General features: G+C 56.0%; 1 protein-coding gene across 3 annotated transcripts; it reads right to left on the minus strand.

Moving 5' to 3' along the window:
- Positions 1–1,495: 1,495 nt before the first annotated feature.
- On the minus strand, positions 1,496–24,482 carry TFAP2E (transcription factor AP-2 epsilon). 3 transcript variants are annotated; one of them, XM_083810394.1, is made up of 9 exons: positions 24,313–24,482; positions 23,729–24,175; positions 23,347–23,398; positions 12,913–13,050; positions 9,504–9,719; positions 6,732–6,960; positions 6,363–6,481; positions 3,411–3,552; positions 1,496–2,998 (listed from the first exon to the last, which is right to left on the minus strand). In XM_083810394.1, the coding sequence occupies exons 1-9, from the start codon at positions 24,337–24,339 to the stop codon at positions 2,710–2,712; spliced, it is 1,659 nt and encodes a 552-aa protein (XP_083666520.1). In that variant the 5' UTR covers positions 24,340–24,482; the 3' UTR covers positions 1,496–2,709. The 3 variants fall into 3 exon arrangements, with proteins under 3 accessions (XP_083666520.1, XP_083666521.1, XP_083666522.1); XM_083810395.1 differs by lacking the exon at positions 12,913–13,050 and having other exon boundaries at positions 24,313–24,480; XM_083810396.1 differs by lacking the exons at positions 9,504–9,719; positions 12,913–13,050 and having other exon boundaries at positions 24,313–24,478.
- Positions 24,483–24,853: the final 371 nt, after the last annotated feature.

Raw genomic sequence — 24,853 nt, forward strand, 5'->3', positions numbered from 1 at the left:
ATACACTTTCATCATGTATTGGACTGCAGTTTGTGCTCTGATACCACGCACCACAGGATGCCTACAAATTGAATTATTTCAGGATAGTTATGCTAAGTAGCTCCATGCAGGGAAACCTGTATTCTAGCACAAAAGCACCTTGTTCTCCTTTATCGTAATCCACGTTTAAAATGGGTTATGATGCAGAACAGGCCACTCCTATTTTGGAATAATTTTATATAGGAATAGCTTTTGTGCTTTTGGCTCACACCCTGCATTAGCCAAAAGAGCTTTGAAGTGTAGACAAGCCTCTAATGTGTCTCTAGTATTTCCATTCTGCTCCCTGGCTCCTGCCTGTTCTTTGGCTCTTCCTTTGGGAAGGTCCAGAGCAAAACCAAGCCTGCAGAGCCCGTCATTTAGGTCTTTGTTTTTATAAGCTTCATACCAAGGGACGTTTCCAATCTGATTCCCAATTTACGTGCACCCTTAAGTTTTTGAAAGGAGTATTTAGATGCAAGCTTCTGACTCTGAGCCATCTCCACAAATTATATTAGTACATAAAATGTTTCCTTTCACACTTTGCTGAAAGGAAGGTCCCTCTGGAAGCCTGCGGTTCCCTTTAGGACCATTTGGTTATTTCTCTATTATCATCTCTTCTTCTAAAACCACCCATCTTCCGTTTTGTCAAATGCCATTTACCTGTCTGCTTCCATAGATTGCCATGGCTGCTTGCTTGTCTTCTGCTCATTTATTTAAGCCAGCTGCCTGTTTCATTTGGTGTCTTGTCTCTAGTTTTATGCAGCCATGCCTGTCCCATACTGCTCTTGTCCTCTATAAGCAGCACAGCTCTGACCCATTTGATTTGCTCTTTCCTCCTGCAGGAGTCCGTTCCCATCTGTGATCACCCTGGCTGCTTTTCTCCATGGCTTTACCAGTTGGGCTGGCCAGATCTGCGAGTGGCATTCGAGACAGAGGAATACTGTGCAAACACAGGTATGCGATGCACTATCCATTTCCTGGCTTAGTAAACCTTTTCTAACAGTTCCCCTCATTTTATTTGTATTTTTAGCCTCCTGTGGGTATATGAGGTGGCTGTTTTTGCAGTCCTGCACATAATAACGCAACAAACGTAGAAGCTAATTTAGATTGATTGCATATAGACTAGGAGGGTTATTTTATCTTCTAATTTATCACTCACTTTCTTGATACTATGAGGTCCTTCTGCAGACAGGTTTAGATTTGACTATCCCGAGTAGTTCTGAAACATCTGCAAGCTCATCATTTCACTGCTCATCTCCAGCACTACCAGAGGCACCGGCCTGCTCAGCTGCTGTGACTTGTGAGGTCAGGGCATGAACGCCAGCTCCTGCCATTCTCTGAACTTTCTATTTGTTGACTGCACAGATCAGTCAAATATCAGCCGTGGAACTGAAGGAAATAGTTTTGTAGATTTAAGAAATATCAAGTACAACCACAGAGGCAGAAGGATCCTTGTTCACAAAGACGATGGAGGTGCTTTCTTCAAATAAAAAGAGGTTTATTAAGATAATGAGAATGACATTGTGGTGTGGGTGTTGTACATCTATTGCAGCATTAAGAGAAACAACAGCAAGTACAAAATCCTGCAGAACTTCTATAGTCATTATTATCACAGCCTATCTTGTCCATGCTACAGTTTTGTGTATCCAAAACTTCATTCCCATTTCTAATGGCAGAAAAACCAGAGACTTTCATCTTTCAAAAACAAAACAAAAACAAAACAAAATAAAACAAAACAAAAAAAAAGATTCAATTCGATATAAATAACTCGCACTGGACATCTTAAAACTTTCAGATTTAATTACACATAAATAAATATATACAGATTTAGAACAGTTCGGTTTGGCCTGGTTCAAGTTCTGCTCCTTGTGCTTTATTAATTATTATTATTATTATTATTAATTTTAGAAACTTCTGTGCTGTTATCTGTAGGTTGTGGAGTTGTAATAAGTCCCGGGTATGACTTAACCTGCTTTATCCCCTGCAGTAGCAGTTGGAAGCTCTCCGCGGTCGGTTCCTGCCCTGGGAAGGACTGGGGTGAGGTTTGTTCCTCCCCTCGTGGCACGGCTCAGGGCTCCACGGCCCTGGGAAACACACGTGGAGTCTGTCTGAAAACTGTAAACGAAGTCTGAAACTGCTTCAAATCCAAAGCAGTTCTGCTGGCAATTTTCTCCTGGCCTGGCTTTAGGGCTGGTGGGGAAATAGGAAGGTTTCCTCCGTGTTTGCCTGTTGAAACCAGCTGATAAATCCAGGTACAGCCAGCGACCCAACTCCCTGCCCTCTTCTGCTCGTTCCTCTGCTTCTTGCACTGAGGAGGCCTCTTCTCGCTCTTCTCAGTTAGAACAAATTCCTGGAGCGTGTCAGGATTTCATTATGGGCTTTCAAAAAAATAAAAAATAAAAAATTGCACATGACTTGGCTTCCTGCATCCACGATTTAAAGGAAAAAAAAAAAAAGGCAAAAACCAAAAGCCATCAACCTGGCTTATTTTCTCATTCTCACTACGTCCATTAGAGTTGGTTTCTTCGTCTTAAATTCTTTAAATCTTTTCTCTCTTCTCTTTGTTTGCTTTACGAGTTTCATCCCGAGTTCAAATGTAGCAGTTCAGAAAAACTCTGCCCTGGGTCTTCGTCCCCCTGCGCAGCGTTTAACCTTCCTATTGCTCCCGGGGAAGGCTGGGGAGTCAGTGCGTTATTTCCGATGCTTCACTTCCTTTTCTGATGCTTTGGAGTCTCCAGCCGTGTGCCCGTTCCCTGTGCTGTTCATGAACATTTTATCCAGCCCCTTGAGGGACTCCACCAGGTAGTTCTGGAAGGCTGTGAGCGCCGCACAGATGGCAGGACCACCAAAGCCGTGGGTTATCAAGCTGAAATGAGTCAAACAGCTCTGGACACCTGGCTCTAAGATGAGGGAGGGGCGGCTGTTCCCCAGCGGTGAGCGGTCCTGGGCTATCAAGTCTGCAAACTCTTTACAAATTTGCCTGAAAGAGAAAGGTCTGTGTTACTATAAATGCTGCTGGAAAGTTTGGTGTTTGCTGCTGGGCGTGTTTGGGGTTTCTTTTTCTGCTCCTTGCACAAGCAGCTTTCTGCTCCAGCCTGCAGAAAGCCCCTGAGTACAGCCAGAGCTGGTGCAGCAGCTGCTGTTTCGAAGGGGCACGTACAGCACTGCCACAACGTTCCCTGGGGTTAGGTTAACCTCTCCCATGTAGGAGCAAGCCCTTCAATCCGTGCTAATTATTCATCTTTCTGCACGTTCTTCAGGTGTGGCTGTGCACAGTTTATGAGGCCAGAAAAGGAAGCTTTCGGGGCAGAAGAGGAAGGTTTCGGAGCTAACGCCGCCCCTCCCTTGCAGGCTGCGTGTACCTGCCACGCTGTGGTCGGGTGAGTACTCACTTGGTAGCCAGCAGCATGTTTTTCCTGGTGTGGAGCTCGGTGGGGTCGGAGTGCTGTCGGCACAGGTACTCTGCCGCTGCTTTGGCTGGGAACTCTGTTTCGCACACATAGCCGAAATCCCGGGCCAGGTGGACGGCTTCACCTACAAGCAGGACAGATTGACAAGCTGTGTCAACACCTGTGTGAAAGGGAACATTTTCTGTAGCAGCTTCAGACATTTCACTGACGTGGCTCACGGGACTGCAGTGCTCTCCTTTCTCAATCACCACCCAAGAGCTCTCTCCACCTTTGGCTCTTGAGCTGGTGCAGAGACACCACTAAGAGTTTCTTGTACCCATCTGTAAAACACTGAGTCCATATGGGTCTGACTGAACCATCACCACCTCTAAACAGAAGCCGGTCCCTTCCTTTGATAATTTAAAAGGCATCAAGCGGGTGGTGGCGGGCGTTGGGTCAGGATGTGTGACTCGCTAAGCTGCTCTCCTCCAAAAGAAAGAACAGCAGAGGTGGTTCTGACTTGGCTGCTTCCCTAGCTGTATCTGTCTCTCCCCACTTCTTCCAAAATTTCCCGCTGGCCTCTCCAAACTGAGCAAATCATAGACTAGTCCTAGAGTTTTAAGCACGGGTTGGAGGGTGCAAAGCAACCTTAGCCCTGTTACTGCCAGAAAAAACAGGGATGTGAGGATGGAAGGAGACGAAGGAAGGTGTTTACGTCCTCCCACAGCAAGCAGGGCCCTCGGGCTGGGCGCGCAGGCAGCATATCCATCACCCCCTGGAAATGCCCACCCATTGATGAAATTGATCCATCTCCGGGCGTCCCCCTGGAAGTAATCAGAGCTGATGGCAATTGATCATGCCCAGCACCCGAAATCCTGGTCGGGCAGGCAGAGCTAATTTGACTTGCCCCCTGCTGCTCACACGTATTAGGCCATCCATCCTGATAACATTAACCTAGATCCTACCACAGCTTTCCCAGCTCCCAGAGCTGGCTCTGCGAAGCCATGTCACGAGGAAAGTGTCTGTGCTTTCTATATAGAGCTGATGCTTTCCACTTTCTCTCTTCTGCCAAAGAAGCAATGGGTAAGGTAAACCTAGAGAATTGGAATTGCAGTTGTTCATATGTTAGAAAACAATCAAAACATACTGGCTGCTGAAAAACAGCTATCGTGACAATAAAAAAGGACTGTATGACCTCGTGGCGAGGGCCTGGCTTTATTTCCTCCCATGAGTGTGTGGGAATGGCTCAAAGTTTTAAAGGCAATTCAGATGCTGGCTTACAGAGGCTTCAGCAGAGGGAACAAGCGGGCTTGGAGGCAGGAGCCTGCAGCCTGCCTGAACACATGCCTCTTTCTGAGAACTTGGGCATGCTTCTGAAGCTGAAATACAGCCTTACTGCCCATCCAGGCCTGTGCTGGAGCTACCTGATAGGGCAGATGCTCAAGAGAAGGGAAGAGTTCCCAAAGGAAGCTGCGCTTCTACCTGTGTGCAGCCCTTTTAGTGCTCCCTGGACTCCCGAGCCCCCACCCTCCCCCTTCTATACAAACAGGTTTGGGTCTTCTGTGTAACAAAAAGTATATTATTAGCACTCAAAAAACCCACCTAGTATTTTCTAAAAATGAACAGACATTGGGAAAACAGAGGGGAGAAAATATTAAAGCAAGGCAGCAAACATCCAAGAGAAGACAGTGCCTGATGCACAGAGAGACAAGCCAGTTTCTGTGTGCTGGGTAATGACAAAGCACTGACACCTTCCTCTGCATGAAACATCTCCCAGTACCATAGCACTTACTTGCAGGAGGAAATTATATCCATCAAGCACACATGGCGCTACTCTTTTATTTACTATGAGCTGGTAAGCAGCAACCAAAACATCGGCAGCCACCTGAAATCAAAATGTACATTTCTTCCTTCCTTTCTTTCTTTCACTCTTTTCTTTCTTCTCTTTTAATGGAAATCAGCTTTTCATTCAGCACAAACCAACTGCCCTCAGTAACAACCTCCGCCTAATGAAGCGGGTCATTTAATTTGCTGGCAACAATGGAAATGATTTTCTATTCAGAAACTGCAGGCAGCTGCCTCCAACACGCTGGGCTCGAACACAATGGATTCCGAAGCTGGAAGGGAGTCGTAGCTGTCACTGCATTTGTTTGCGTCCCGTGCCCTTTTCTCCAAAGACAACATCGTCATTTCCGTAGTGCGAAAAGTAGGAGGGGAGCAAACGAACAGGCGGCTCTGAACACCTCAAGCTGCACAGCACCTATAGCTGCTCTCAGCCCTTAATGCCATGTGCTGGGCTCAGCCACCACAAACTTTATCTTCACTTGCAAGACCTCAGAGCCGCGTGGCATCTCCTCTGTGTCTTGTTTGTCCCCTGCTGTGCCAGCAGAGGAGGGCCTGGCTCCCATATGGGGCATCTCTTAGGGGACACAAGGCAAGGACCTGTGCTGCGCAGCCCCAACAGAACAGGTCGGTGCTGCCCAAGGACTGGGCTGTCCTTGGGCACAATCACAGCACGCGATTTTGTGGCCCGAGAGGGCACGTGGTGCTACAGGACAACTGCCAGGCTCAAACCTCAGCAGCTTTATTCAAGCCTTTTTGTGTTTGGTTTCTGTGATCTTGACTAAGTTTTACCAAAACTAGTTCCCAGAAGTGGCTGGTAAATTTAGGCAGGGCCAAAAGGGAGCTTGCAGCTCTGATGTTCCGCCCAGTTCAGCTCCTGAGCGCCTTTTCCAGAATGGGCTATGACTGGTCCGACAGAAATGTCTCAGTTTCAGAGGACAGACGTGTTTGAATGAGCAGGGAGACTTCCACGGGGATGTTTCCAGTCTCAGTCGCAGTTAGTGGTGACCACTGCATACTTTGTTTTAAGTGTTCTCGTTTGTGGAAAGCTGCAAATGAAGGGTGTTGAAGTTTCGGCACTCCCGTCTTACGAGGGAGCGAAGAGACTCTTACCTTCCACCAGCGAGGTCAGCAGGGTGACGTTTGCAGCTTTGCGCCTTCCTGCAGGTAGATTTAGTCCGATTTTCTCTAGCCTTTCCCTTAAACACCGACCCCCGTTTTTTGATTTTGCCCTGAAAAGAAAGGAGGAAAAATAATTATGATGTAATTAAGGTTAAAATAACCGTAATTCCACTTTAAGCTTTTGGGTTTGAAGGGAAAGCAACAAAATCCTGTTCCCGGTAAGCCATACACCCACAATTTTTCTTCTCCACTAACATGGGATGTAAACCCCGGTGCAGGACACCGAGCTGGCTTCGGAGGCATCCCCTGCCCGCAGCAGGGAGCGTGCTGGGGAGCTCCCGGGAGCGCCGTGCCCCTTACCTGCGCAGGACCCCGCCGAGGAGGGAGGCGTTGAGACACTCGGGGGGCGAGAGCCGTCTCTGCACCTCCCCGACGGTCACCTTGTACTTGGAGGTGGAGCTGAGCAGGGAGAGGCGGCCAGGCACCGAGCAGAAGACCTCGTTGGGATTCGTCACCCCTCCGATCAGGCCGTCTTTGTTCATGGACAGGGCGGGGATGGTGGTGCCGTTCGCCTTCGAGGGGATGGGCACTGGGAGACAAGGAGGGGAGAGAAGGGGAGACGGGGGCTGAGAGGCCGGAGCTCGGGAAGCCGCTCGGTGGCTGCTGGCAGCTTTCTAGCACCCAGCACGAGCGCTGCTAGTCGGAGGTGTAAGCGTGGCTGCCTGCGATAGCTCAGGTTCGTGTTCTCTTCAATGAAGGAAAAGAGAGGTGGGGTTGATGAAACCAAACTAAAAACGAAAAAGAATGGAAGAAGCCCAGGCTCTGCTCTCGCCTGCTTTCCCACGCCTCCCAGCTCTAGTGGGATTAAACCCGGGGTTTCGGGTTGGTCTCCTGGAAGACTAAGGTCTGCCCGCAGCATCGGGCTGCATCTGCTGCCCTGTGTCCCCTGGCGTGGGTGGCAGCAAAGCACTGGCCCTTCGCAGGGGTGCACGTTCCTCTCTCCTGGCCTGGGAAGCTGCTGTGGGGCACAAGCCCCCGTCTGCGTCCCTCCAGCCTGCGTCCGCAGGGCTCAGCTCCCACCTTCCTGCCCTGCAGAAAGCTGGGGAGGTGCCGGGAGGGCTGAGCACCGTGCCTGCAAACACCTGCCCGTAGGAACAGGGGAAAGGCTTCAGCTTTGGGATTAGCCCCACAACAAGCCGCAGCCCTAAACTCTCATCATGCCGGGCTGAAAGGAAGCTTGAGATGATCAAACACGATTAATCCAGCACAAACTTCCTTTTGCTCAATGGACAGCAGTCGGTTAGCAAAGAAGTTAGGCGGGCAGTGGTGAACGCAGCACCACACCGGGCCCTGGCATCGCACCGGGCTGAAACGGGCACGGTTTTCCCATACGTCACCCCAGTGAGAAACGTTCTGAGACGCAGTAAAGGTTTATAGGTTCAAGCTACGGCTGTCGCTTGTGCCAAATCTCTTCTGGCTTTCATGTTCTGAAATTAATCACCAATTTAACTCTGGAAAAAAAGCAGGTTTTTTCAAAGAATCCAAAGAGGACTGCAAATGCCGTCGCTCCAGATCATTTCAGCCCTGGCATTCCTTGTGGTGCCTTGGTAATGGAACAGCTCGCGTTCAAGTAACGCAGCAACGAATGCCAGGGTGAGATGCAAGTTTTATAAAGGAAATACGCATGCCCAAAATGAAACAGAAAACCCAAAAACTAATTGGGAAGGCTACGTAGACTGGACCTATTAGTGGACTCTTACAATCAGCATATTGTAAATAGAGCTCAACAACTTGTTAGCGTGGCAATAAAAAGCAGCACATGGTACATAAAAATGGCTAATGTTTTAGGGCTGAAAGATGAATGGAAATGAGTTAAGGTATGTTAAGTTCCCTCTAGCATGAAACTTGGGCAAAGTCAGGGGACTGAAGGGCAAGGTGCTGGAGTCGGTAACTGCGGTGCTGGCATGTGCCACGACTGGCAGGCTGAGGGATGTCAAGGGAAGAACAAACACAGGAACATCACTGCGTGACGGAGGAAACCAGAGACATTTCCAGGAAGCAGCAACTTCAAAGTTTTCTCTCCCAGGCCCAGAACAGGTTATATTTGTCTCTAAATTACCCTTGAAATAAAAAGTCAGAGCATGTTTTACAAATATCCATGCAGTACTGCAAAGGCATGTGTCGCGGCAGGGCCAGGCACCCAGCACGTGTGGCTCCTGCTGCAGCGGGGCCACCCTGTAACCGGACCCCTGGGGACCCCAGGGTTGCTTGCTGCACCACGTATTTTATCAGTGCCTGCAGTGCTCTGCATCATTTATACACTCACATGTTTGTGCATGCCTGGAATCATGCAGTGGTGTTATCCGAGCCTGCATGCATGGCCGGGGACCTGCGGACACACACCAGGAACCGAGCAGTCATGCGGGAGAGGGGCTCATGCTTCACCACGCGTGCCCATGAAATGTGGCAGCTGGGGAAGGAGGCAAACCTCGCTGGTGCCAGCAGCAAACACCCGAACCTACAGAAAACTGGCCCGGAGATCAGCGAGGGGGCGGCTGCAGGGATGGGGTGGGGTGGTGGGTGCAGGCAGCACGGATGGGTGCCAGTGCACAGCAGGGTGATGGCATGGGGACACGACACTTTGGAAACGTACTGGCCTTTTTGGGGATGACGCTACGGTCAGACACAAATCCCCCTGGAGAGCTGTAACCCAGAGCCCCCCCCGTGGTGCAGGTGATGCCCCGAGCAGCTGCACCACCCTTGCTGTGTGCACCACGGAGCCCCGCGGGCACTGGCACCGCGGCGCCCGGACCGGACCGTGAGTATTGGCATCGCTCTTCTGCCTCGAGGCCAAGCTAAGGGCACGGCCCCATCACATTTGGCATGAGCATGCATGGATGGGACAAGGGCAGGGCTGGCACCCTCGGCAGCACGGCACACCGAATGGCAAGGGGGAACGGGGCGGGTGGCAGCCCAGCATCACGCAGGCGTTAGCGGCAGTGCTGGAAACCGAGCCCGGCCTCTTGAGTCCTGTAACAGTGCTTCAGCCATTAGACAGCGTTGCCTCAACACAACAAGAATAAACATAGCCACGTTCGCCATTAATTATTAATTATTGTTATTTGGCCTCACCTGCTGTTTGCCTGGTCTGATCTGCAGCTTGTTTGCCCATAAACATGCTGCAGGAGGGAGACAAGCTACCATTAAAGCCTGACAGCTTTGTTTCCTTGGCTCTGGGGGAACCAAAATTGTCTCTTGTCATCTGAGTAAACCAAAAGTCCCCCTCGATCTTCAGTTGCTGCTTTCCCGTTCCCGCAAGCAGCAGGTGATCGGAGCACCTGAGCCAGCCTGCAGACAAGAAGGAAGCATGAGACCGCTGCAGGCGCAGCACCCGGCGCAGCGCCCGAGCGTGCCGGCCCCGGCGTCCTGCGGCTGCGGGCAGGAGCAGGGGACGCATCCAGCCCACGGTGGGTGCGTGCGGACAGCTGAGCCCTGAGGGCAGCACCCCGGGGTGCCTGGCACGGCGTCACACCGAGGTGTCACCTAAGCTATGGTGCAGAGAGAGACACGGCTGGGGCAGGGAGGGGTGCTCACCACTGTTTCTGGGCACCGCGCAGGCGGGATGCGGGTGGGAAGAGCTCGGTGCCACCGTGTCCGAGCGGGGTCGCGGGGCAAGGCACGGAGCTGAGCCTCCCGGGTGCTTTGCAGGCGGCACAGCTGGGAGTAGAAATGTCGTGTTGGTGTCACCACACTGGACGCCCCCTCTAAGGTTTCCTGGGGCTGGGCCACGGAGATTCCTGCCCTTGGCTCCAGGGACATCGCCCTTCGCTCTGCTCCCCATCACCGCGTGTGACCAGTCCCCACGGCGGGCAGGTACCAGCTGCTGGCTCGGGCAGGCTCACGGCCGCAGAGGGTGGAATTTGGGACAGAAACGTGGCCCAGAGGCTGCTCGGTCCTACAGGAATGGGCCCACACATCACACACAGACCAGCAAGGGAGGACTTGGGTGCTCGTGCGCAATCCGCGGGGGTGCCCAGGCGCTTGGCCCCCTCCAAGGGGCAGCTTGGGCGCAGCTGGGCCCACCGTGTCCCACGCCAGGAAGCTGTGACGGGCAGGACATCTCGTCGCTATTTCCTGGTTATGGGAATATCAGCTCCTTGCCAGCTCCACGTGAGCTCTGCAGCCCGGTGACACAGCGGTGACTGGAGGGTGAGGCAGGGGGCCCAAAGCTGGGAGCTGGACCCAGTGCTGGTGGCCTCTGCTCAGGGGCCTCGTGGCGAAGGCACAGCTGGACCTGGGACAGTGGCAGGGCAAGCAGCCGTGCGGGGCTGCTGGCAGGCTGGTTTTCAACAAAAAAACGTTCAAATACGTTGGGTTTTTGATAAAATGAGCTGCTGACTTGCCAACGGGATTGTTGTAGCCCAGGGAGCTGGGGATGCCGGGGAAGAAACCGAGTCCCAGGGGTGAGTTACGGGACAGCCACAGGGATGTGTCTGCGTGGGAGAAGGGGAGAAAAAATCTTTCTGCTCCCCAAAGCCCCTGGGTCATTGAGTCTGGGCTGCTGCCTTGCGCCCCCCCTAAGCTTTGCTTGCCCTTTCCTGTAGCCATAGGGCTCTCTGCTCTCCATGGGGGAGTTTTTACTCTGCGTGTTGCTTAGATCGGACTTAGGCTGTTCCTTCTAACCCAACAAATCCGAACGGTCTTGCCCCCTGCTGCTGATCCTCAGCTCCTTACGCAGAGGGGAACTCAGCTGCTGGGTTCCCCCGGCAAAGCCTCAGCACCACACTTTGCCCCGGTGAGCGCCTGGTGCCGGGGACGCTGCTGCCAGGCTGGGGAGTGACAGGGCTGCAAGGAAACGCTGCTGGGCTGCGCAGGAGCATCCCGGGGATCCAACCAGGAGGGAAAAACCAAGTTTGAAACACAGCTGTTCTGACAGGGCCCTTTCCCCAAGACCTCAAAGAGTTTCCCGCAGCTAATCCCCAGCCCAGCGCTGATACAGGACCTGCCGCTTGAGTCATTGCCTCGCTCCCGGTGCCTCGGTGAGCTGGCTAATTACTGCAGCCGGGGAAAACTGAGGCACAGAACAAGTTAAATCATTTACCAAAGAGCAGGCATACGAGCACAATCTGAATGCACGCATTTCTGGTCTGTGGGAATGCTTTTATAAGCAATCCGGGCTTTACAGCACTTCCTAAAATTGGGCAATAGCTACAGAAAGCTGATTAGGTATGTCCCCTGCTTCTGTAACACCAGAATCTCTTTAATGCCCTGAAATAACGCTGTATTTGTCACTGCATCCTCTTGTCTCACGGTGCCCTTGCATTTTGAAGTCAGCTGTTGGGAACGTCCCAGTGCCAATAAAAGGTATACAACTTCTACAACTTCTTGCCGAACGTGGGAAGGAAAACGATCCTAATTTCTTCTGTGGATGGCCACAAGAAGCGTTCCCACGAGGCTCACCGCCTCGCTGCCTCCTTTCAGGTTGCAGGGGAGGTGCCACTCGCTGTGCATTGCGTGCACATCGCAGAGTGGCACCGGCCCTGCTGCAACTCCGCGGGTAGGCATGGTTTGTCTTCCCTTTGAGCCCAAGCAGCTTCTGATCTCCTTTCAGAGAGGCGTTTTTTGTGCTGACTCGGATCTAGTTTGCCTTTTAAGCACACCTTGGGCGTAGCAGGCAGCGGCGATGAAACTCGCACAGCTCAATTTGCTCTGGCGTGAAAACTCCTGATTCAGAGAGAGTGATTTCAGGATAGCTCCTGGTTTCCAAGCACACCGAAGGCTTCATCCCTTCTCTTGCTGGGTGCATCCCACCGCCATGCACTTGTCCTCCTGCCTCCTCTGCAGCCGAGGAGTCTCTTTGTGGCGCCCACGGTTCACCTGTGCAGCTTGGGCTCCGCCGTCTCCGTCAGCAAAAAGGAGATACCAACATCTACCTGGGACGGACGCTGGGATACACAATTAACGCTGGCCAAGTGATCCCTGGATGAAGGATTCCTCCCGACGAGAAGCCCCTGGGTGGGAAATGCAGCCAGCAGGAGCTTGTCCGGTGCCTGAGCACAGGACGTGGTGATGCCTCTTGGGGTAGGGAGGCAAACCCTCTGACGCAAGGCCCAGCAGCTCCAGGGATGTAACGGGGGGCCAGACCTTGCTTCTCTGGGGGCACTGGGCAGGGGGGTGCAAGGGGAGAGGCACCGGGGGCCTGGTGAGTGCCCGGCTGTGAAGCTGCTGGGTGGGAAGGAGCCTGGCGCCTTCCAGCTCCAGCCGAGGTGTCCTGGGAGGAATTTTCTGACAGTTTCAGTCTGGTTTGCAGAGGTGGGTCCTGAGGCTTTCGCGTTCCAGGTACAAAGAAGAAGGAGCAAAGCAGCACGCTCTTCAGGGGCCTTTATGCAAGGAGCCGGAATTCCCTGCCTTTCCCTGGGGAGTTTCAGCACAGCCGGACCTGCAGCCTCATGCTCTGCTGCCTGCTCGCCCCTCTCCTTCCTGTCCGTATTCACAAACTGTCTGAAACCACCTCCCAACTCCTGAAAACAGCCACTTTTACCTGCTGCTAGCCCCTTGCCACCCCATGCAGGGTCTGTGCCCATGGGGACGTCACCGGCCCCGCGGCTGCTCCGTGCCCCTACACCGATGCTGACTGCGCACCGCCAGCTTTTTTGTTTTAAGGGAAAAGAGATTTTACCTACAAAAAAAAAGAAAAAAAAAAGATGAAATACTGACTCATTTCCATTTCAGAAATGTGCTGCCTGCTTGCGAAATAATTTGTAAGCAGGAAAATTTGTGGCGCTTGGAAATCAAATTGCTTTTCGTGCTATTATTTGCCCGGTTCCATTTCCAGCCGAAGCTCGGGGTGCTGCGAGGGGAAAAACAAGTCCAGAGGGAACATGCAAATCGCTGCCGTCTGACAAGGCTGTTTTCTTCCTTCCCTGGGTACATTACAGGTAAATCCTCCTCCCGAATCCCTGGATGCTGGCGCTTTTGTTGCGACACCTCTTTTAAAAGCGGGAGCGTGCTGGAGCTTAGATCGCATTTTAAAGCGCTATCAGGTAACCCCCCGGGGAGCCCACCTTGTAACTCAATTTCACATCTCCAGCCACCCCTAAAGCGTCTCGGCACCGCAGGGCAGCTCCGTGCCAGGGACGCCGGCACCACACGAACCAATTTGGGCTGCTCCTCGTTGCAGCTGCTGCTGTTTTGCCTCCCTGCCTCTCGCTGGCAGCAGGCGAGCCACGGGCATCGGTGCCCGGGGATGGCACCGAGGGCCCAGCCCAGATTTCGGTGCCTGCGGCTCTGCCCGGCTCCACGCGGTGTGGGGAAGCCTCGGCTGGCTGGGAAGCTGTGCTGGTGGGCAGCCCCTGATGAAAGGTGCTTCAGAAAAGGCACGGGGTTAGCGCCGTCTTTCAGGAAGAGCGTTCAGCGAACTAATCTAGCCTTAGTTTGAATGTCTCTGATGTAAATTATACGACCGAGATACATATATAAAGAAGTGGCTGCATGTGGGTGTGAGCCAGAGGCGACTGCTCCTGCCGTGGCTTTAAAAGCCCTGTTTCGGCGAGGAGGTGCTGCGGAGTTCAGCTTCTTCAATTTCCTGGTGCTTCAGCGCAGAGGTATTTATTGATGGTCCGGGGAAGGAGGTCAGTGCCATCAGCCATATTTCAACCCCGCAGTCTGTAATTATCCTTTCTTCCCAGAGGGGATTATACAGGTATTTTCTTTATCTTGAATGCACAACCTGAATCGAGTCCCCATGTCAAAGGGAGCCTCTCTAGGAAACGCTGTAATCGGCTCAAAGGCCTTTTCAAATGGAAGGATGGAAAGAATCTTGTTTTTTATCTCGGGGCATTGCAGATTGCTGAGCCCCGATAGGGAAATGGGTCCGGGACCCTCGAGAGGTGAGGGAGCAGAGGTGCAAGTCAGCAGCCCCAAACCATTCCCACGAGAAAGGTAATCAGGAGAGGTCCCATGCCTATGCAAAGCTCCCCCACTTAACATTTTGTTTCCAATGCAAATCAATACATTAAGTTATGAACTAAATTTTAAGGTGCCGTGTGATATTAACTGCGATTTTTCTCTCTGTTACAGCCACTGAAGTGCCTGCTGTGTCTCACCGGGCACTTGTCTGTTTCTGGGGTGTTTCAGGCCGGATTGAGGAGGTTCAGCCTCCCTGGGGCTGGTTCAGCATCCCATTAAAGACAGTACCTGCTTGTGTGTCTTTAAAGAAACAACCAATCCACAGAACAACCAAAATTATTCACACCTTTGCAAAAGCACCTTCAGGACTGGGGAGGGGATTAGTAACTGATTTGCAATTAATTATTCCAGCTCCTGCATTTCCCTGCTTTACCATTTAGGCATAACTCAACCTCAGATGCGCTTGTTCAGAATCTTTCGTGAATTTGAGAACAGATCACAGTTTGTTGGGAGTGCCACAAGTTTCCCTGCTGGGCTTGGATTTAGGGACTGTGTCGTGCTGTCGGGGGAGCCTCAATGAGCACCTGACGAAGCAGCCTGGATAAAAACCTCGGAAAGCAGCATTAAAGATTAAAATGTCCTCCTAACTCATGAAATCCAAGTGCCCAAAGCTTCACAGAAATGAATGAAAAAGGACTCGGATGCTGCTTTTGAAAGTCAAAGCTCACTTGCAGATATTTTCTGCCCCTGTTTTCTGCTATTCACCAGCAGAAGTGCTCTGGCAGTGCCGTGCCCCGACCCCTCCTGCACCGCTGCGCCTCTCCCTGCCACCTTTACGACGTGAAAAGTTACTGCAGGGATTCAGATTATTTCACTTCCCCTCCCAATTCAGTTTTTTTTTCTGAATTTGCAGCTAAGCTCTTTCCCATCTGAGCAAGAAAAATAACAACTATTTAAAATTCGGTTCAATTATTAATTGCTCTGGACACATCTAAGACTCTCTGCCTCTTTTTGTATAGAAAAAGCGCGTTTCACATCACAGAAATTACACAGGTATCGGGTAGGCAGGAAAAAAAAGCGGGAGGCTGGAGAGCTGTAGGATTTAGGTAAAAGGAACTGGAAATCTGCACGGCTCCATGCAGCCGACAAGGAAAGTTTCTCATCAAACGTCGCCCCAGCAGCGAACGCTCCCGCCTGCGCCCACTGCACCGCTCTGCCCCGTAGCGTTCGGCATCACAGGTTTATTCATTTAGCAGCACAAACTCCCATTACATTTTGGCAACCAGTATATGGGATCTTTATGTGTTTAAACAGTATAATCCATTTTACAGTAACATGCTTGAGAGGTTTTCCCTGTATTCCCTATAGGAGCGCCTGAATTTGTGTGGCTTGGATCTACATAATCTAAAAAGGGAGAACAAAGATGCTGTGTCTCTTGCAAACGGCGGTGGATCCTGCGTAAGCCATGGTAATGTTGCTATCAATTTGTTAAAATGTATTTAGATTATTGAGGGGCATAAGACCCTTCAGCAAAGATTAGACATGAATAATAATAGAAAAATACTTCTCACACGGAACTCGCTGCCAATCCGCGGAGCATTTGGGGAGGTTTCTGTTCGATTCCCAGACCGCAGCAGCGCACACAGGTCAGTTCACCTGCCCTTTTGGAGTCACCGGCTCGCCTGGGGAGTGCTTTTGGGGGAGACACCACTTCATGGTGTTACAGTGAAGCTGCTTTTACCTGCCCTGCTCAGGGATGCCCTGGGGCTGTAAAGCCATGCACCGGTGGCAGGTCGGGCCAAGCGGCCGCGCTGCAGCAACCCCGCTCCCGGGTGCCAGGACGCGGCGTGGGGACATGCGTGTCAAGAACCTTCTGTAGCAGCACGGGGACTGTGGCGGTGCCAGGGAGACCCGGGGGAAGAAGCAACACCAGAATCCTCCTAAAGGGAAAACAGCTCCGGCCAGCCACAGAAACGGCAGCAGGAGGCATCGAGCTGGCCACTGGGACGGCACACATCCATACCCAGGCTACCGCGGTGCAGCCTTATGGTGTCTGCAAACCCTCTGATGTTTCTCCAACGATCGCCCCAACGCCTTGCTAGCCTGGATCTTCTGCTTGAGCTGGGTGCTTGGAGCAACCTGGACACCTTTGCTCAGATCCCCTGCTCGCACCCCATCAACCCCAAGACTTCAGTTGGTCCCGGTGCGCGCTCCGGGGATGCGCCGTCCCCTACGCAGCCGCCTCGCCGGGTACACCGCCGGGGACATGGCTCCTGTCCGACCAGTCCGGAGGGAACAGGGCCTGACCCGACCCCTCGCTGCCTGGCGCCTCGGCACTCGGGTGACTGATGCCAGATAAATGCCTGAGATAGAGGGCGGGGAGCCTCGGCCCCGCTGGAATCCCAAGCACGCACCGCGGACACTGTGGGAGCTGGGGAAGGTGAACCCGCACGCAGCTCCCCTCGTCCAGCTCCGGAGCCGCTGGCACAACTGAACGCTGCTGTATTTGATTGCAGACGGTGGTTTGGGATCATTTCTAGCAATTCTTCCTCATTCCCTACTGCTTCTCTGCTCTTCTCCTGTAAGCCCCAACACTTAACCTCTCTCTGAACCAAAGGCGATACCTGGACGGGGCAGAACTGGGCATGGAACAGGGCACGGAGCCGTGAGCCGAGCATGCAGCAGCTCCAAGCATTATATCCACACTTGCTAATTAGTTCCTCCATTAAGAATTAAAATAAACAAACAAATGGAAGGACAGCAAGAATGAGTAATTCCCTAGGATCACACAGGAAAGGGTGGGATGATTTAGTGGTTACGGCACTAGTCTGGGACTTCAGAGAACCTCGTTTAGGCTCTTTAACTAATTAAGACAGATTGCGCGCATTTTTTTTCCTGAGATCACATATCTCGGAACATTACTAAACAGGGAGGAATGGGCTGCCTCTGCCTCTGCCTCTGCTCCACCGCGGTCGCGGCGTGACCCTGGGCACGTCCCGGGCTGGCGGCGCAGAGCTGGTCCCCGTGGGCTTGTGCCACCGTGGGCCTGTCCCACCGTGCCCCGTGGACCGGTGTCCCGTGGGTGCTGGCCGGGCGCGTGCCTCCTGCACAGCCCCGGTTGCACACCGAGGATCTCGGCGCCGCCTCCTTCGTGGGGCGTGCGTCACTGGGCCTGGCTTCCCGGCCAAGCAGCGCCCGGGCGGTGGCTTTTTGGAGCACGTTGCGAGCTGGAGGCATCGGCACCATAGCTGGAGGGCCACGGGAATGGGAGCTGCTGAGCTCAGCAGCCAAAATGGGTGCTGGGGGGTCTTTGCCTGCCCTCCCCAGACTGTCTTGCTGATGGGGGAGTGGGAGGGTGGGCAGGAAGAGAAGATCTGCAGGGTGAGATGAGCAGAAAGGGCTGGATCGCGATATTTGGGGTGTTGGGCGCAAACCGGAGCACAGGAAGAGGTCAACTTGGTCTTGGCCAGGACCAGTGACTTGAGCAAGGAGCAGAAAAAAACTTGATATTGCACTAAAATGCCCCCAGGGAAGACCTTCCCAGAGGCACCGAGTTTTCCCCAGCGAAGCAGCTGGCGACTGACCGCGTCCCTGCCCACAAGCAGCTCACGCGTGACCGGCTGCCGCCGTGTGCCACCGGCTCCCGAGGGCCCCTTGGCCCCTGAGCGCGCCCGGCGGCTGCGCCCTGCCCGCCCCGACGAGCAGGGGCTGCGGCACCCGAGCTCAAGGCAAGCACCCGGGCTGCCAAAATATCCCACAGCCCCCACAGCCGAGGCGTGCAGGAATCGCTCCTCCAGGGCCAGCCCAGCGCGGCGCCGTCCCGTGGGGAAACCGCACCTGGAGTCCGGCTCCTGTTGGTTTGACTCCCCAGCCACATGCCAAAAAAGCAACCCAAGCTGGCTTTTCTGAACCTACCCTTTCAGAGCTGCTTTTTACTTCTAACAAAGAAAAAAAAAATCATTTAGAAGCATCTAATTAAACAGTAAGTCATGACAAGGTACATGAAACTTGGAGATAACGCATGCCTGGGAGGCACCGGGAAGGTTGAGACAAAGCCCAGCGCCTTCACCGGTACCCGAGCGTGTTATCTCGCATGAACACACACCTGGTTTTATCCTGGTGCAATTATAGGACATTAAAAATATAATTTTAATGGAGGAACGGTGATCTGGCCGCAGTTCAGAGTGAAAACTTTCTTTCAAGTTTCTCTGTTTGATTAGCTGGGGCTCCTGCAGCGCGCGCATGTGTGTGCGAGGGAGCGGTGCCTGCGTCTGGGGGTGCGGCGGCGTTTTGATGAGCACCGCATCGCGCCGGCTGCGCGAGGGCTTGTCGAAACTTTAAAGCCTTTGCGAGCGGAGCTGAGGAAGGCAGCAAAGCCTCCCTCAAGCCCCGGCTTGTCCCGGGTGAGCCCCTTTTCCCACTCAGGCCAACTCCCCCAGCAGATAAAGCTGCGGCGAGCAGGAGAGCTCTGCCAGCTCGGCGGGAGAAGCCCGAGCTCAGCACCGTACGTCTGACTGCCGTCCAAGCACCTCCGCCCACGCTTTGTGGACAGTCTTATAAAAGACAAGTCTTCGCAGCCCCAGGTGTTTTATAGGATGACCTCATTTATTACCTTTCTCATCGCAGGAAATGATGTTTATCTAATCTGCTGCAAGTATCGTTCTTTGGGGAGTTTTTTTTTTCCCCTGCCACATCTGGCTTCACGCGACATTTCTTACAGCTCAGATCTTCCCCGCGCCAAAGCGGAGGAGAAGCAGCATCGGTCCCACCAGCCCCGAGCCCACGCCAGACCCCATCCCTCCGGCAGCCCCACGGCGAGACCTGGCTTCAAAACCTGGCTCTCGCGTGCCGTGGCGAGTGGATCGAAGGAGCTCAGCCTTAGTCTCCCTCCTCTGCTGCATTCTTTAGGAGTGACAGCCACTTCTTGCAGTATTTCTAAATGTGGGCTCGGAGCACTCCGAGGCATAGCTTTCCATCTGTCCGTCCAGCATCCAGCCAAACAGGTCCACATTCCTGAGCAGAAACGCTAGCACCGCCACTCCGGAGCAGCTAAAAAGCCTCGGATGGAAATTTAAACGAGTCACAAACACGAGGGAGAGCACGGCGGCCAAACCCTGCTGCTTCAAAGAGAAGCCAGAGGAGCCGGCTCCCCATCGGCCAGGCAGCACCCCTGGGTGCCCGCACGCGCCCGTGCTGGCGGCACCCTGCGCTGGTGGTGCTCCGGAAGCAGCTTCCCTGCGAGCAGGGTGCAGGGCCCTGGGGATTTCTCTGCTCCCACTGCTCGCAGGGCCCCGTCTCTCACCACCAGCCTCCATGCGCTGGCACCATCGCCAGCAGGACCCCGGGTGCGCTTTGGTGCTGGGGAGAGGGATTTTTATTTTCCTTCCCAAAAGGAGGCTCTTCTGCTGAGCCTGGAAGGATGTCAAAGCGATGAAATCCCTCTTTATTTTATGACCAAGCTGCGGGGTTGTTTTTTTTTTTTTTTTTCGCTAAGAAGCGCAATGGCGTAATGCTTGATTTCATAAATGGAAAATCCCGCTCTGCTCTCTCAGACCGGGGCAGAAGCCGCACCAGGAGCTCCGGCGGCGGCTGGGGGCTTGCGGGCGGGTTCTCCTGTGCTGCAGTTTGTCTGTGGGGTTTTGCACCGGGACGTGAGCAGCTGGCCCGGGCCTCTAACCACAGGGGCAGCAGGTGAACGCAGCAGAAAACGCCTCCAGCAGCCGGAGCCTGCAGCAGCCGCAGCCCCAGACCAAACTTTTTCCGAGCTCGTTATAATGTTTTCAAGCTTAGTATAGTCCTGCTCTTACATAAATGCTTGGGGGGGGGGGGAAAGGAAAACCAAACCAAACCAACACCCACCAAAAAAAAAAAAAAAAGAAAAACATTTCTGAAATACTTTTTAAAAAGAGGGAGAACAAACAAACGCGTACACGAAAGATAATCACAAAATCTCTGCCACCCCGTGCAGGATTTTACCCAATTAATTCCCAAACAAAACTACGGGTTTCCCGTTTGCCGTCCCAGTCCTGGGGGCAGCTCACCCCATATTTTTTAGGATCCCGAAGCCCCCGCTGCGGGGCTCCTGGCCCAGTGGTCACGTTTGGTTTCTGCCTGCGTCGCCAGATCTCCCCCCGCGCCCCCTGCCCGCTGCAGGAGCCCAGGGGGCACAAATCGGGTCCCCGGGCACCGAGCGCTCCCCGCTCGCCCACGGGCACTGCCACAGGGGCTGCAGGGACGGGGGGCAGGCGGGGGGGGGCATTTCGTTGAAGCGGGACCACGGCACCTCAGCGGCTCATTACGGCGAGATTTATCTGTTTGCACACGCACGGCTTTAGGTCGGGTTTCTGTCCGAGGGCCGTACGGGGAGGAATTCAAGGATTAAGCAGCCCCGGTTGCGGGATTTGAGATCTCAGCGTAATTTATGATAAAAACATCCTTTTTTTTCCACCATTCCCCCAGCTTGGGACGGGAAGAGGCGTACCAAGAGGTGCCCGCTGCCCTCCCTGCCTGCCCGGCTGCGAGGCTCGGGCTTTGCCCCTGATTTATTTAATTTTATTTTTTTTAATTTATTTTTTTTTCCCAGGGGGCAATTCCCGACAGCCACGGTGCCTGAGGCCGCAGCTCGGGGCAGACTCAGCCAGCCCAAACGGCCCGGCTCTTAGCTCAAAATTAAATTAAAGAAATCAGGCTGAGGATTAATTAATCCTCCCGCTCCGAGCACGGAGCAGCGGCGCTCGCAGCTCCTGAGCGCGGCTCCTGCGCGCAGCAGTGCCCTGGAAAACGGAGCAAAACCCCCGGTCCTGGGGGGGCCCCGAGGCGCTCAGCACCACTCCCGACCCCTCCCTGTCCCCCTCCGGCCTGCAGCTGCCGTTATTCCCGAGCTTTCCTCCGGTTTTCGGGACATTGCTTCCAGAGCAGCCCGGCCGGGAAAGGGGGGGGCGCAGACATCGAAATTTCGGCCGGGGGAGGCACGGGGAGGCCGGGAAGGGCTCGCTCCGGAGGGGCCGGGAGGGTGGTCCCGGGCACCGGCGCAGGATGCGGCCCCGGGCAGCCCCAGCGCTGCCCCGCACCGGGCCGGGGGTCCCCGCGCTGCCGCCCCGCTGCGGGACCCCCCCCGCTCGCCGCCGCCTCCCCGACTCTGCCGGGGTCGCAGCTGGAGGCTGCGGGGAAAAGGAGCCGGGATCCCCCAAAATAATTCGCTTTTTGATGCTCTGAGCTCCCGGGGAGAGACGGGGAAACCCTGGCGGGACATGGCCCCAAGGCTGCAGCCGAAACCTGATTGCTCTCCAAAACGCACTTTGTATTTTGACTCAAACACAGCAGGCAAAATAAAATAATAATAATTAAAAAAAAAAAAAAGAAAAGACCGGGAAAGGCAAAGTGTCCGTAGGCACAGAGGCTGCAGACGGTTTGTACCACAACGCCCTGCTTTTCAGCCAGGGTTATTTTCTATTTTCTATTTTCTATTTTCTTTTTTTGTTCTTGTTGGTTTTTTGTTTCCAAAGAGGGAGCCTACCTTTAGGTACAAATCTGCCGCAACAGATTCTCCCACAACAACAATTCCTCCCGACGAAAGACGGAAAATTCCTAATTAATCGCACGTTTTGAAAAACGGAGGGGAAAAAAAATAATAATAATAATAAACCAAGACTATAATTTCACCCGGACCCGCAGCCAAAGGCTCCCACCGAAACGCGTTTCTGAAAGGGAATTTAATGCTGCCCGCACCCCGAAAAGCAGCCGGCGAGCGCCCCGGCGGCACGGCAGAGCACGCTGCGGCTTGTTGCGACCATCCCTCCTGCGAGGAGGTTTGATGAAATGCCTCCCGTGTGCTCTAATTAAAGCGCAAATAATTACCGCCCTGACCGCTCCGCCGAAACGCCGTGCGATGGAGCCGGGCGCACGGAGCGGCAATTCTCCCCGAAACGGGGCCGGAGCGCACCGGGAGCGCTTCTCCCCCGGTCCCACGCCGGTCCCGGGGAATCAGCAGGCACCGGGCAAGGGGAAACGTCCCCGAGCCGAGCCGAGCCGAGCCGGGCCGGGCCGGGTCTCCCTACCCCGGGCCACTCGCCCCCGGCACCCGGCGACCCCGCACCGCGCCGGGGCGAGCGGCTGCGGCTCCGTTTGCCCGCCCGTGCTCGGGTCCTGAGCGGGGGGCAGCCGCTAAACCCGTCCCTTCCACCCCCCTCATTTTGTAAAAAAAAAATCCCCGAGAGCGGCTCCCGATTGCCTTGCACCACTTATTTGCCCTGCCCGTTTCGCTTGCCGCACAAATCGCTCGTGTCCCCCTCCCGCTCCCAACAACGCCCCGGTGGGATTTTTTGTTAGAAAACAAAAATAAATTGGGCGGAGAAGAGCTTATAAAATATATTTGGTGGAGGGGAGCTGGTTCCCAGCGCGGGGCTTCGCGTGGAAGCGGAGGGGCTGCGGAACACGTCGGGGAGAAGCGGCGATAAATTCGGGGCGGCTGGCACCGGGGGGGGGGGGCCTGCCCGCGGCTTCACTTCCCCGCTCCGGTCCCGGAGCCTCGGCAGCACAAAACCATCCTCGGCCCCGTTTTGTCCTTCCCGGGCCGAGCCCCGTTCCGCCGTGCCCGCGCTGCGCGGCCCCGGGGCGCCGAGCCCGGGAGCTGCCGTCGAGCCCCGCCGGGGCGGCCCCGGGGCTTCCCCCGCCAACCACCCGCGGCCCCCCGGGGCTCTCCCGTAGCCGGGGCCGCCCGGCCGAGCCCCTCGGTCCCCCGGTACCGGGAAGGAGCAGCGGGCCCGGTTCGGCCCGACGGAGCGCGGCCGGCCCCGGACAAACGGCCAGAGCCACCCGCCGGGCCCCGCCGCTTTCGTTTCGCCCCCGCCGAGGCTCCGAGCGGCACCGGAGCCGGGCACACGGCAGGGACCCCGCGCCCGTTCCTCGCCGCCCCGGAGCTGCCCGGTCCCGGCTGAGCCCCGCTCGGCACCGATCCGGGGGAAAAAAAAACACAAAACAAAACAAAAAAAAACAACGACGTGGGGGGAGCCCCGAGGGCAGGAGCCGGGCCCGGGGGCCGCGTCCCGCGGTGCCGCCGCGCTCTTACCTTTCTTGATCACGGACTGATCGAGCAGGTTCATGCCGCCGTCGTCCACGGCCTGAAAGCACCAAAGCCAGAGCCGTCAGCCGGGGGAGAGCGGCGGGGCCCGGTGCTCCCGGTGCTCCCGGTGCTCCCGGTGCTCCCGGTGCCGGCGGCGAGCAGGAACCGCTGGGACACGGACGGGCGGCCCCGGGAGCGGAGCGGAGCCGCGGCCTCACCCTCTCCATCGCGGCGTCCCGGTGGCCGCTCCTTCCCGGTATCGGGGCGCCCCGGGGGGACGAACGCCCCGCGGCACCCCAAAGCAACCCCGCGCCCCCCCTCACCCCAAACCACCCCGGCCTCCCCCCCCGCCCCCCCCCGCCCGGCCTCCCCCCGGTCGCCCCGGTACCTGGATGTCCTCGAGGCCGTGGTGGCCGAGGCCGTGGAGGCCCAGCGGGCCGTCGGGGAGGCCGTGGCCGCCGTCGGGGAGGCCGTGGAGCAGGCGGGGCACGGCGGGGTACTCGCGGCGGGGGTCGAGCCCCAGGGCCCGGTGGGTCTGAGCCAGCAGCCCGGCGTCGTCCTGCCGGGAGCGCTGGGGGGGCCAGGCGGGCTGCTGGTGCTGGTGCAGGGGGCTGAGAGCCGCGTAGGGGTCGGCGAGGTGCGGGTAGCCGGGCTCCTGGCCCTGCGGGTAGGGCAGCGGCGGCTGCGGGTACGGCGGGGGGAAATAGGGCGGCTGGAAGTCGGCGGCGGGCGTGTGGCAGAGCGGCGGAGCCGAGCCGTAGGGAGCTTGGTTGAGAGCGGGGAGCTGCGGCAGGCGGGCCCCGGCCGGTGCCCCGGGGAGCCCCTCGGCGCGGTCCTGCGGCGGCGGAGACAGCGGCGGTGAGGACGGTGCCGACCCCCACCCCCCCACCACCCCCCCCGTCGGGTGCGGACCCCCACCCCCGGCCCCGGCTCCCAACCCCAGCCCCGGTGGCGGCCCCGTCCCGCACTCACCATGCCCGGGTAGCTGTGCACCAGCATCTGTGCGGGCCCGCGGCGAGCCCCGGGCGGGCCGGGCCCCGGGGGCGCCCCCGTCTCCGCCCCTCTTTTACCCCGCCGGAGCGGCGGCTCCCATCGCCCGCCCGCTCCTCTGCGCCGGCCCCGACTCCATGCACGCCAGTTATAGCGGCGGGGGCGCGCCCGCCGCGCCGGGGGCGCGCGTCAGCGAGCGGGGCCGGGGACGCGCCGCCCGCTCCCGAGGGGCCCCGACGGCTCCCGACGGGCGGAGGGGGCGAGGGGCGGCCGGGGCTGCTCCAGCGCCGTCGGGCGGCCCCGGGGACGCGGCTCCCGTGTCCCCCTCTCCTTGTGTCACCCCCCCCCAAGGTCCCCCCCAATCGCCCCCCCCCGGGCTCCCCCCGACGTCCCCTGCGAGCCCCCTCGGGGAGCGCCCCCGGGCCGGAGCGGGACCGAGCCCCGAGGGCCGGGGGGGGGGGGGGTGCTGGGGGTGAGGGCAGGCGGCTGCGCTTTATTAGCCCGAGCGCGGTGTTAGGGCCTC

Source organism: Anser anser, assembly GCF_964211835.1.
Source record: "Anser anser genome assembly, chromosome: 24".
NCBI classification, from domain to species: domain Eukaryota; kingdom Metazoa; phylum Chordata; class Aves; order Anseriformes; family Anatidae; genus Anser; species Anser anser.